This window comes from Nematolebias whitei, chromosome 18 (genome assembly GCF_014905685.2).
Source record: "Nematolebias whitei isolate Nwh7 chromosome 18, NemWhi1, whole genome shotgun sequence".
Lineage (NCBI taxonomy): Eukaryota > Metazoa > Chordata > Actinopteri > Cyprinodontiformes > Rivulidae > Nematolebias > Nematolebias whitei.
This window is the reverse complement of record NC_056515.1, coordinates 6023291-6037344: the sequence shown is the minus strand read 5'-3', so window position 1 is coordinate 6037344 and position 14054 is coordinate 6023291. Positions and strand designations below refer to the sequence as shown.

The 14054-nt window shown below is 39.3% G+C and overlaps 1 protein-coding gene across 3 annotated transcripts in view; it reads right to left on the bottom strand.

The window, feature by feature from the left end:
* LOC119424427 (formin-binding protein 1) overlaps positions 1-14054 on the bottom strand; it is a 176494-nt gene that overhangs the window by 116550 nt on the left and 45890 nt on the right. For 2 of the 3 annotated variants that reach the window (XM_037691903.1, XM_037691902.1), the window contains exon 2: positions 5748-5863. In XM_037691903.1, the coding sequence (XP_037547831.1) occupies positions 5748-5863 (116 nt within the window). Of the gene's footprint in view, positions 1-5747; positions 5864-8143; positions 8347-14054 lie in introns of those variants that run through there. The other variant, XM_037691904.1, reaches the window with a different exon arrangement.

Genomic DNA, 14054 nt, shown 5'->3' with positions numbered 1-14054 from the left:
TAAACATCGGCCTTGCATTTTCATGTAGATGGTCAAAACAAACTTCTGAAAATAATGACATCATAGACCTACCAGGAACCCCAAACTCCTCTTTCTTTTTTCATGTTTACAGTTCGTAACCAGCATGTAAGCTTAATGCACATGCTCCATGCCTTGTTTCCTGTTTTTGGTGCAATTACACGGTGGACTTACATAACCACATACATGCCAAGGTACGTTTTGTGTTGTTTTATGTGATAATGCTATTTTTGGGGGGGTAAATATGGGTGATTATTTAAAAAAAAAAAACTGTTGGGTTTATGACAGCATTGTTAAAAACTAAAAGTAAAAATATCATTTTGGAAAATGTGCATTTTGTGAGTATAAGATCTGATAAGCTTTCATATGTACAGTAGCATGATCCCCAGCTGTGACCCAACATTAACTTGTGCTGGACCATGTTAACGCGCTGTCTGCACTGTCACAGTATTGTGATGAACTTGTTCTCCTTGTATGCATAGTAAGTGTTGCTTGTCTTTATTATACATTTTGTTAGAGCTGCATATTTGTGGTATTATGAGCTTTTTAAGCACTTTGGTAACAGTTGCTGTTTTAAATGTGCTTTATAAATGAATTTGACTTGAATTTTACAGTTACTAATGTGCATTCATTCAACCTTTATTTATACAGGTTAATCCCATTGAGTCTCGGGGACTCATTTACAAGAGAGACCTGAAAGTCAGTAAAGTGATTCCTCACTATCATGGGGGTTACGTTCCAGAGACCCCCACAGTAGGTGAAAATCTGTGAAGTTGTGGCGTTATAATTATTTTATTATTTATATATATATATATATTTAAAGCTTTATAAAACCGTCCCACGCTCTTATTAACCATTCCACACTCTTATAACATTTCATATGCTCTTAAGCACTTTGGCGATAGCAATGAAGATGATGAGATGAATGCACAGTACTGCACAGCATGTACAGTACACAGAATATAAAAACGGGTTTAGAAAATCCTGGATACAGTGAAGCCACAAGAAGTGAACAGCGATGTAGTGAGGGACGACTGTATTTTGGAATGATTTATGGTCTAGATAGTTTCATGCCTACTTCCAGTTTGTTGAAACACACTCAGTGTAAACAACGTTCTGTTTCAGCCATGCTCTGCAGTCATTCATTCATTCATTCATTCATTCTGACACCTGGGAACATTACTTGTTGCTAACAACATTAAATAAAATAATAAAACAAATTTACAAATATGTTTGTTTCTACCAGTCAGTAAAATGTAGGTGCTAAAGACATAGTTATGAAACTATTTGGGGGTGTGGTGCCCGATTGTACACATGCACATTAGTTACTCTAAAAAGGTAAATTCCTTGGTATTCTTGGCAGATGTGCCACAGTGTTGTTATTTATCTTTTGGTTGCTCCCTTTCTGGAGGAGTCGCCACAGCAAGCTAACTCGCCTAGCTGCTTCTTCTTCTTCCGGATTTTCCCTCTTCAGTGAACTCCACAGCGAGTCATACTCTTCATCTCACTCTGTCCTCTGCATCCTCTGTACTCGCTTCAACTACCTCCATGTCTTCTCTAACTGCATTCATACATCTCCTCTTTGTCTTTTTCCTGGCAGATGCATTTCTAACATCCTTCTACCAATATACCCATTGTCCCTCCTCTGGACATGTTCAAACCATCTCAGTCTAGCCTCTCTAACTTTATTTCCCAGTTGTTCAACCTGTGCAGTACCTCAGATGAGGTCATTGCTAATCTTATCCATCCTTATCACTCCTAAGGAGAAACTCAACATCTTCATTTCTGCCACTTCCAGTTCTGTCTCCTGTCTTTTTGTCCACGTCTCTGTCTCAAGGCCATACAACATAGCTGTCTTGAAAACTTTTCCTTTGACCTTTGCTGACACACTTTTGTCACAAATCACTCCTGAAACTTTTCTCCATCCACTCCATCCTGCCTGGACTCTCTTCTTCACCTCTTTACCACACTTCCCATTTTACTGGACAGTGGACCCCAAGTACTTGAAGTCCTACACCTTTGTGACCTCTGGTCCTTGTAGCATCACTGTTCCACCGGCCTCCCTCTCATTCACACATGTACTCTGTCTTACTTTTTCATTTAGCCTTTATTTATACAGGTTAATCCCATAGAGCCTCGGGGACTCATTTACAAGAGAGACCTGGAAACGGCTGACTTTCATTCCTCTTCTTTCAAGTGCATACCTCCACCTCTCCAAGTTCTCTTCCACCTATTTCCTGTTCTCATTGCTGGTTTAAGCAAACTCGCCTATATGGTTTGGAAATTGTTTTAGTGCGGATGCCCTTTCTAATGCAACCTGGGCTCGGACATGTGACCTAAGGATCACAGGGCTGTGGCACTGAACACTAGCTGCTGTAAATTACCATAGTCCTGAAGGTGCACCAAATAAATACAACATTTACAATATCATGTGGTTGATGCTGCATACATTTTGCATGGGTGGAGTTTATGTAGCGCACCAAGAGTATCAACAATGTCTACAAGAGTCTGCAACATTGTGTGTTTGTCTTTTTTGTTGTGTGTCTGCAACCGTGCATTTAACACAATCCAGCCTGATTTGCTTTGTCAGAAACTCCAGAAGACTCAGATGGAGGCCTCAACAATCGTCTGGATCAAAGACTGCCTGACAAACAGACCACAGTTTGTGAGACTGAAGGGTTGTGTTTCTGACCAGGTGGTCAGTAGTTCAGAAGCACCACAGGGGACTGTACTCTCACCATCCCTTTTCACTCTGTACACCTCGGATTTCCAGTATAAAACAGACTCCTGTTATCTGCAGAAATATTCAGATGACTCTGCAGTGGTCGGGTGTATCAGAGATGGACAAGAAGCTGAGTACAGGGAACTGGTGGACCACTTTGTGGCATGGTGTGGAAACATTCATCTCATCTTGAATGTGAACAAAACAAAGGAGATGATTGTAGATTTCAGGAGAATCAGGAACAGGTCCAACCCTATTTCCATCATGGGAGAAGAAGTGGAGGTGGCGGAGAAGTATAAATACCTTGGAGTTCACCTGGACAACAGACTGGACTGGAAATGCAACAGTGAAGTTGTCTACAAGAAGGGACAGAGCAGACTGTACTTCTTGAGGAAGCTGAAGTCCTTCAATGTTTGCAGCAAGATGCTGCATTTCTTCTATAAGTCTTTTGTATAGAGTGCTATCTCTTCTGACATCATCTGCTGGGGGAGCAGCACCAGAGCAAGTGACTTAAAATGATCAACAAGCTTATAAAGAAGGGTAGCTCAGTTCTGGGGACTCCTCTAAAACCTTTGGAGATGATTGTTCAAAGAAGGATTCTTCATAAAATGAAGAACATTATAGACAACCCTCAGCATCCTCTTAGTCAGACTGTCATACAACAACAAAGTGTCTTCAGTCAGAGGCTTCTTCAAATCCGTTGTAGGACAGACCGCTACAAGAGATCCTTCCTGCCCACAGCCATCAGCATCTATAACAACTCATTAATGAAACCAGAATGATGAGTTATAACAACATTTACTTTCCCTCTGGGATAAATAAATTATTTTTGAATTGAATTGAATTGAATTTGAACAGGCAGCACGGTGGCGCAACTGGTAGAGCTGCTGCCTCTCAGCGAGCAGGTCCCTGGTTCAAACCCCGGTCCAGGGGCCTTTCTGGGTTGAGTTTGCATGTTCTCTCCGTGCATGCATGGGTTTTCTCCGGGTGCTCCGGTTTCCTCCCACAGACCAAAAACATGCATGTTAGGCTGATTGGTAACTCTAAATTGTCCCTAGGTGTGAGTGAGAGAGTGAACGGTTGTTTCTCGTTTGTCTCTATGTGTCCCTGTGATGGTCTTGCGACCCATCCAGGGTGTACCCCGCCCCTCGCATAGTGATTGCTGGACATGGGCACCGACGAATCCCGTGAACCAAAAAATGGAATAAGCGGGTAAAGATAATAGATGGATGGATGAATTTGAACATAAACAACAAACAAAAAGAAAAGGCTACAGGTGGTGGGTGAGACCATGGTCAGATGCTGACAGAAGACTGACATTACCACAGGCTCATAAAAGAACTGAGACAAAACTATGCTGCTGAATGCCACAAATACGATGCAGCAGCAAAAAATAAAACAAAGCCATAACATAAAGCACACGCCGTGCTAACACTGCTGTAACAACACCACCGTTCAAACCAAAAACATATGCATTACAGGAAAAACTTTATGTCATACTCATCACAAGATGTAACTTTTTACAATATAAGAAGACATGTATGAATCCAAAAGTTGTTTATGTTGTTTATTTTATTGCAAGTTTAGGGCATTAGATAAAATCTTGTTGCATGAATTAAATAATTAGGACTCATTATTCATCATAAAATGCTGAGTCTGGATATAAAAGTGCAACTTTTCCTGCTGCTGTGACAGACAGTGTGCACCACAGTAAGCATCATCTGCTATCTCAGCATGTCATTTAGAGATATTTTACTTTGGGAACAAAGTAAACCAGAAACTTCATCTCAACATGTGAGTCCAGCCAAGATTTTGAGAGATACTCTGTTGCATCATCATAAATTTGAACAACCAGAGAGAAAACTGTTCACTGCAGACACTCACAGATCAACTCCAGATGCATTCCAAACACCATAAAAGGATAAAACTGTGAGCTACAGATCATCAACCAGACTCTGTGGTGATAAAGTGTTGAATCTTCAAGTAACTGAAACATTTTGAGCGTTTTGTAATTTCCTATCACTGCAGAACCCAAATTATATGACATGTCAGTTAGTTCTGTTAAAAGGCATGAAACCTGTTAAATTAAGGTGTAAAAATATATTAAACCCATTTTACTGCAGCTGCACCGCAGGAGGTTTGAATTACAGATAACTCAATGTTTTGGTCATTAGAGCTGACAGCATTTTAGACCTTAAAGCAAAGTTTTACATGAGTTTTCACTACACTTTGATTCAGAGCTGAGTCTTAATGGTTGATATATGTCTGGGTAAACCAGCATTTAGGTTTGATGGTGTGATGTAGATGTAGACAGATGGTCTTTGGACCAAACAGCAGTGGGATGCACAACAAAGGATTTTCATCACACATTTTAATCACATCCTTTCACATGAACAGTGCTGAGTTACACTCAAGGCCTTCTTTGGTTCTGCAACATCAGCATAATTTTTGGTTACTCACATCCCAGGACATGAGCACTTGAATGGTGAATCATGACTTGAATGAATAATAACTTAAAGACAACCTCATCTTCGTGGCCATATCATATGACCATCTTGTAAAATGGCCTAACCAAGTGATGTCCAATCTACTTTCTGCCTGTTTTAGATATTTCTTGGCTTCTACACACTTGATTAGAATGAATGTGAGATTAAAGCCAGTATCTCATTGGGTTGTGACTTTTTAAAACTGGTCGGTGAATGCCATTGGCAAGAGAGTCTCTAAAATATCTCAAAACATTTGCAGGGTTCTTGATTTCCTCAGGTTGCCTCATTTGAACTTTTTTAAAAAGGTTGTGCAACAAATTTTCTCTCAAAATTTCCATAGAGCGTTGTGGAGTCTCCTTCTCTGTTTAGTTTGCGCCATTCTAAAACGCTAGTGCTTTATTTTGACACCTGAATGGGAGTTCTCCTTTTTTAATCTGATCCAGCTGAGGGGAACCATCTTTAGTCCAAATCTCCACACTGACACCCAGAATAGGAACTGTATGTCAGCTGGAGCGCCTCACCTTATTTGTTTTGCATAGTTGATCTCAATCTCCGATCGCTCCTTGACAAATTTGGTGTACTTCTCCACAAATTCGATCCCCCATTGTGTATGCTTCTCCAAGTTGTCAAACTGATCCTGTTGACGAGAGGAGATCATGATCAGAACATTTAAAGACATGGAGGCTGTTAGCATTTACAAAAGAGAGAAAATATTAAGTAAACTCTGTGAAACTCACTCACATGTGCCAAACTCACTTTGGCACATGTGGCTTTTTTTGTTGTTGTTTGTTTTGTTTTTAAATCCCCCACTCTTCATGTTGGCAAGCATGTACTTACTGTTTCAGTGTGTGTTGATGTGTCTGTCTGTCACTAAAATATAACACGAAACAGTAGACAGATTTTATTCAAATGCTTAGAAAGTAATAATGGCGTGCATATCAACAATCAAATAATATTTGAGGTCCCCTTGATTCAAGATGGTCATCACAGCTAACAAACTTAGAAAACAAAAATGAAACAGTAGTTACAACGAATAAGATAACGTTTGTCGTGTTGTTAGTTGAGAATCATCTTCAACACATAATATATAAGTGCTAACAGATTGTGCATGATCTGTGTATTAAATTCTGTCATTAACTATTGGAGTCAACATTGTCTGTTAGCAAAATATCTCGGGAGTTTCATAAAAATTCCCAGAAAGTAATCACTTGATGTGCAACTGACTAACTTTTGGCATCATCTGGGTTCAAGACGATCACAACTACCACAACAATGGCTCCAGCTCAATTAGTTTTCGGTAGCTGAGGGTCATTTTCAGTGCATACTCCAAGCCCGAACAGGTTGTGCAATCTTTATGTGAAACTGTAGCATGCACAGCAGCATGCACAGCAGCAGTCAACATGTTTTTAGTTTGTACTCATCAAGGTGTCTTAGCTAAATCTACACAGAACTGCTCCACTCACCAAACTGTTTAGATTTCTTCTACTCACCATTAGACCTTTTTATTTGTATGAAGCTAAATAATGTATCTGCACATAAACCATAAAAAATATATATTCTGTAAAAACATGCTCAAGCTCAGTCACCGAACTGATAAAAACAAGCGCATCCTGCAGACAGAGGTATAACAGTAAGGTTTTATTTACGGTAATATCTGAAAATGATTGTAAAGTGTGGTGTGTTACGGAGTAAAAATAGTCCGATAACTAAATGCAGCTGTTCACACTGAGCTCATCATTCAGGATTTACTCCACTTCAGAGGACAATATGAGTGTGGACTTGGCTGAGGTCATGTCGGGAAATTCATCAATTCAGAAAAAATAAACGTTCCAGTGTCAACACACGCACGCCATGGCTACACTGTGCAGTATGTCATGGTTACTTCAGAAGGGAGATCTTCTTACGACTGACTTGTTAGAATCTTAAAGATGAAGCAGAAAAAGAAAAAACAACCTTGATGTGGCTCCAACAGTCCCCCATCCTTTCCTCCACCATGTCTGGTCTTTGTGAGTCCAGCTAATCCTACTTAGCAGGTGGTGTCAGAGCAAAAACGGTCTGTGAGTTTCTGAGCGAGACACGTGGTGTAACGTAGCATCCTGCACTAAAAGCATTTTCACAGAAGAGATACAGGAAGCGGTTGTGGTGATGAGAAGCTTCGAAAAGCTGAGCAAAGCTTTGTAGTCACATCATGTAGTCACAAAGTCACGTTTCTTTTAGGTCCACGCATGTTTTGGTAATTGGATTTTCTCACCAGTAAGGAGCATTACTTGATTTCTGCTTTACAAATAATGTTTGAAATACATGCCTTTTTTTAATGGTCAAAATGGATGAGAAAAAATATAGAAAAGGATTAATTTTGTGTCAGCTTCAACTTCCATGTTCCAGTCAGTTCCACACACACCAAGTCTTTGCTCTTGCCTGGATGTCAACACCCAGCGTCAAAATATGAGCAAACAGGTCCTTAAATGATTTCTGGTTGCCATGTATTGTTTTAATATTCTAAGAACAGAAAATCAAACCATCTTCTAACCCATTTTTTGAACCCAAACTCCAATCACTTGTTTTTTTCATGCCCCTTTCTGACAAGAAAATCCAATTTACCTAATCATGCAACAAGTAAACAAAAGAATGCCAACTAGATGGGGGGTGGGGGGTCAATGAGAAAACACTAGTCAAGCCTCAGAGACAAAGTAAAACCAAACTCACTGAAAGAACGAGGGTGTTCATCACTGTTGTCTCTGTTTTTCTCATTTCAGACACATCAGCTATTTTTTTTCACTCGGCTTATTAAAATTATAAAAATGATGATTTACTTCATCTTAACAACGAAAATATAAAACAATAGGCAGCACACACCACTGCAGCTACACTCTCACACAAATCCCTCCTCTCCTCCTCCACACATTTCTCAGATTACCCTTTTTTGCAGGGGCACCATCTTATCCACTGTCTCTCAGCGTGGAATGTGTACCTTCTGAACCATCCAAATCTGGTAGATGTCCATTCAGTCTGCCCTTCAAATGAAAAGCCGAGGCTAAGGTGGAGAGGTTATCCACGGGACCTTTTTGTCTGACTAACCAAAGTGCAGCAAGTGCTGACCTCACACCCACTCAGAAACAAAACAAAGAGCCGAGCTGGAACAAGTGATTCCAGATTCTCAAGGAAGGAGCAAAAAAATGGAAGAGGGAGAGGGAAACGAAGCAGTGCTGCGCCAGACTGAGTCCTGAACTGCCCCAAGCACTCAGGCTTAATGCTCCATCAGGCGTAAGGTGGAATAAGTAGGATGGGAGAGGAAAGAGAGCAGGACAACAAAGGGAGGGGGCTCCGAGGGAATGACAGAGGAGGCGGGATTGCTTTGAGGGGATTACATCTTTGGGTGGTGGGGGGTTGGGACCTCTAAAACTTTGTAAAACTCCACAATATATGAACATTTTCTGAGATACATAATAAATTTAATAACTAAATGGAAAAAAAGGCTTGGTATTCTTTACAATGATGTTGTTTTAGTCAAACCTTGTAAATAACAGTATCTGTAATGTCACGCTCAGATGTATGTTTTATAAAAGACTCTCAGCTTCTACCAGATCAAATTTTATTAAAACTGTCTGAGCCATTCTTGTGTGTGTTTCTTTTCAGGTCAGTTGTGTGTAGCAGCCATCTTCAGTCGGGTATACAGTGGTCCCTTGCTACTTCGCGGTTCGTTTATTGCGGACTCGCTTTATCGCTGGGGTTTTTTGTGCACAAAAAAAGTCCAAAATATAATACTTCTTTCTTTCTTTTTTTACACACAATTGTGTACTGTATAGTAATATCATTGTACCCATGTGGATGTGAAAAAGTTAATCACAAAAAAAAAAAATAATAATAATTCAGACAGGCGTCACCAATTTGTAGTTTTCTCTCATTCAGCCTCCACTGTACTGTCATCACCACTCATAAGGACTACATTGCCCTTAATGCTGTGCTGTACTGTAGTGCTTCTGGGTGCTGTTTTCTGCCGAACAGTATTTTTGCAAAGCGAAGTCATAACTGCTGAACTGGCCTTTCAAACGTAAAATTTAATTCATGTCACATGAAAAAGCTTTCTTTTTTTTAAAGAAAATTCAACTTTACAAACGTAAGATTTAAAAGAACATGTAAATCATCTGAGGACATGTCTCTTTAAGAAACAGAGCGTTAACCCGGTGACCCGGGCGCTGATTGGCCGTCAGCTCTGTTTTCCCAGCTGCTGACTGGTAGTTACCTTCTGTTTACCATCGCTCTTTTTCAACTAAACTTCAAGCGTTACTACTGCGTTATGTTTTCTAAAGGTTCTGTGTTTTCACGTCTCTGGCGGTGAACCAAAATGTCAGAAAAGCTTAATAACCTAGGCACTGATTGGCTCAGTCACCGTTAGGGCTGGGTGATATGAACCAAAATTAATATCTTTATATTTTAAGAAAAATGGCAATATACGATATATATCTCAATATGTTTTTTCCATAAAGTAATGTCAAAAATATATTTGCTTTGTCCCAGTTGTCACACAGGCCCATTTATTAACAATATATGTAACTCTACAAAATAAATGTCTAAAAATTAAACTATTTACATATATTAAAGTTTGTTTTTTAGACATTTATTTACATATATTAAATAATAATCCCCTTCAACTGCGCCGCCTTCACATTAGTAAGCGTGTGTGAAGCGGCAGTGAGGGGCTGCTTGTGTTCAGCAAGAGAGGAGGAGGCTGCATAGAGTTGGACGTGCAGAAAAAGAACTACTGTACACAGATTTTCAAGTCTTACAGTGAGAGGAGGTAGCGGCACATTAATAATGCAGAGGTTAATCATATCGCTAAAGCCACGGTCCTTAGCGGCTAACAAGATGGCTAACTTTTTTATTGTTAGCCACTAAAGATTGTGTCTTTAGCGATATGATTAGCCACTGCTTTAATGTCACACCACCTCCGACTGTTCCTCTCATAGGGCACAGCATGGCTAAATGAGTTTTGGCCCATGGTTTGTCTCAGGGAAGGAGGCGGGTCCCAAGGACCGCGATAAACGAGGGACCACTGTACACCAAAAGTGCATCAATCAAAGACAGACATCCAGTGAGTATTTACTGCAGGACCTGTCAAAACTCATCCAGTGGTTCATAAAATATTTTGCTAACAGAGTTGACCCCAACAGTAAACACTATAGTTTAAAGAAAGAGTTTTATAAAAGAGTAGCACTAGACTCAACAACTTTTTGTTTTCTTTCAGCTGCTCCCTTCTTCAGAGATACCACAGCGAATTAACTCTCATGAAGACTTGGCGATTGTTTTTACACCAGATGTTCTTCCTGACTCAACCACAGACCACCGAGCTACCACAGCCCTCTGTGTGGAGCAGAGAGCTGACATCTAGGGGACCCAGGCCCAGGGGAGCAGATAATGGGGGTTAGGGGCCTTGCTCAAGGGCCCAGAGTGGGGCAAATGAGGGTGGAAGCAGGTGTGAGTGCTTTACATTTCCCATCCACATTTTGATGATGTCGGTACGGGGATTTGGACCAGTGAACTTTTGACCACAAGCCAACCTTCTTTAACCACTCCCCACTCTGAATGACTCTCACAACTACCACACTTAATTTGTATATGTAAAATTGACTAACTTATGGTCATTCTTTGTGTTTGTAAGGTCTGCTGGCTGTGGTGGTCATCTTGAATTTGGTTGACTGTGCTCCAGGTATTTGTTAAAGATCAGATTCAGCTACTACCACACCAAAATGTAAGTAAATATATGTAAATATAACTGCGTTAAAGCCACATCTGTGATTTTTAGGGTAAGTTGGCTATGGTAGCCATCTTGAAATGGAGTGACTTTAATAATTAATCAATTGTAGGTTTTTCCTTCAATGATCACTTTCTGTAGGTTTCAATAAAAACTGCCCTGTGGTTCATAAGATATTTTGCTAACAGAGTGACAGACTCAAATGCAAACTTGGTAAAAAAACATTATGACCTGCCTTCACCTTTTTGCAGTGTGCAATAAAAGTGATGACTCACATTGTGATGAGATCATGAACTGGAGCATGAAAGGCACTTGCTGCAGTAAAATGAAAAAGCCATCAGCAGTGCTTTGAGAGATTAATTATTTGTTTTATTTATAAATTATACAGCGGGAATGTTGCAAAAATATCATAATGAGAAGTGATTCAAATGGATACTCTCACACATTTCTTCTTTATCAAATCAACATCCGGACGGTCCAGATGTGAAAGTATTTAACCGGATCAAATCATCTCACCCTGACCTCAGAGCGTGTCCACTCACTCACATCCACAATGAAACAAAACCAGGACCCAAAGCACCCGTGTTGGTCCTGCTGGGGGCTGAGCAGCGGCTAAAGATTTTATTACTGATAGGAAAAATAAGTGTATAAAGTAAGTTTTTTTTTTAAGAAAAAAAAATATATAATTACAAAAGTCTTACTTTGGCTGCGTGATATTATTTTTGCCTATACCTGTGTGAGTCTGTTAGCAAAATATCTCACAAACAGCTGGACAGATCTGAATAAAACTGAATAAAACTCTCGGAAACTAATCACTGGATGAACATTAGCAACTGATTAACATTTAGAGACAACCCAATTCAAGATGGCTGCTGTAGCTTACAAACTTTAAAAAAACAAACAAAGTTCATGCGCAATAATCCAGGTACTAATCCAACAATGTTCAGTCAGGTCATCTGGACGGTTTCTTTATTTATTTTAAATTTTTTTATGAAAGACGAAACGTCTCAGAAAAAAAAAAAGAAAAAAGAAACCGTCCAGATGACCTGACTGAACATTATTTAAAAAATAGCCATGGCCAATTTTATGGATATAGGGCTACAATGTGATGAGGTGGTAGCTGAGACTGATCACTTACAGATAGTTTGCAGTGTTAACAGACTGCACAAGATACTTGTTTGAGATTTTCATTAACTATTGGTGTTAACTCTGTCTGTTAGTAAAATATCTTATACACCAAGGGATGAAACTCTCAGAAAGTAATCATTGGAGTGACATCACAAAAAAAGTTAAATCGTGTTATCTGGACAGTTTGTTTTTCCAAACAATTACCTTCTGGATTCAGTCCATTTCAAGATGGCCGCCACAATCAACTGACCTTAACAACATAAAAATGACTCCAACTCTGTCAATTTTATAGATACTGGCCTAAAATTTGGTGCGTTTATAGGAATGCATTATCTGTAACGAGTACTTGGAGTATTACACGTTGCGTGATATCTTTGCTTCAATCTTTAGCATATACTGTTGGAGTCAACCCTGATTGTCTGTTAGCAAAATATCCAATAAAACACTTGTTAAATTTTGATGAAACTTTTTGTAAATATTAACTGAATGTACATGTACAATTAAATAACTTTTGGAGATGTTTTAATTCAAAATAGCCAATAAGGCTAAATGACATTAGCCAACAGACAAATGACAATAACTCAGCCAAGTTTACAGATATTGAGCTCACATTTGATGTGGTAGTAGTTGAGAGTCGTTCATAATGCAAACTCTGAGGATGATCATCTTGTAACATGAGAACATTATTTATAAGGTTTTACTAAGACAAAAACTCAATTTACTCATCAAAAAATGAACTTAGTTTTGACTATGGCTTAAAACCTTGCGGGCGATATGCACTGCATTTAGGAACGCTAGACATTTATTCTACTTAGCTTCTGTCGATGAACATATATTTCCAGACTAAAGTCATAAATAAAGACAAACTACTTTCCATCCACTTATTTTATTTTTTTTTTCTGCAGTCACCTCAGTGGAAACTATAAATCAGAGGAGTCAATGACACATGTGGTAAAAATACTGTGACTACATGTGCAAAATTAATACACTTCTCTTTTGGCCAAAGCATGAACGTGTCCCTTCATGATGATCACGCACCAACAGTTTTTTGGTCCCACGTCATGAACAGTTTCACACTTTGTGATTAAATGAGCAGATTTTCCTCCGACTGCCACATTTTAAAAGATTAATAACATCTTGTCTTGACATTGACTTACAGACATTCTTTCATGTGCAGTTCCAGACACCTGACCTTGTTCTTGCATAGGGAGGTGGGGTGGACTGGGGGGGGGGGGGGGGGGATCCTTCAGGATGGGAAACAGAATCACTCTGCTTATTGTTTCAGGCCTCAGCCCCACTCACAACAATGCTTGAACTATTGTTGTACAATACAAATGAAAACAAACCAAACTCTGGAGCTAAATATTCCTCAATTTTTAGGAAACTAAGAACAGATTTAAACGAAGAACAAAAGAGAAACTTAGAAGTTGCTAAATATAAGAAGCATCCCCAATGGGATTTTAAAAAAAGCAAGAGCATGTTTGTTTAAGGGATAGTCTCCTTACCATGAATAACCCTCCCACTAATGCCCCTTTTCCATTAGTACCTGTAGTACCGGTACAGCACGGCTCTACTATACTCGGTACGGTATAGGTTGTGTTTCCATTATGCTTTCAGTACCGGTTCCAGTGGGCGGGGTTCAAATTGACGTCACCACCTCTCACCAGCTGGTGGCGCTGAGACGCTGAAACTGTTTTCAGTACAGGTTGAGAATTTATGTTATTTTGAAGTTGTGTGCTTGTATGTATGCATGTATGTGTGTATGTATATGTGTATAAATATATATAGATATACATATATATATACATATATATATACATATTTATATGTATATACACATATATATATATCATATGTGATATATATATATATGAAGGCTGCACAGAAGTCTGTTGGAATCGGTCTCCCCACCATCACAGACATCTACACCTCCAGATGCAGGAAGAGG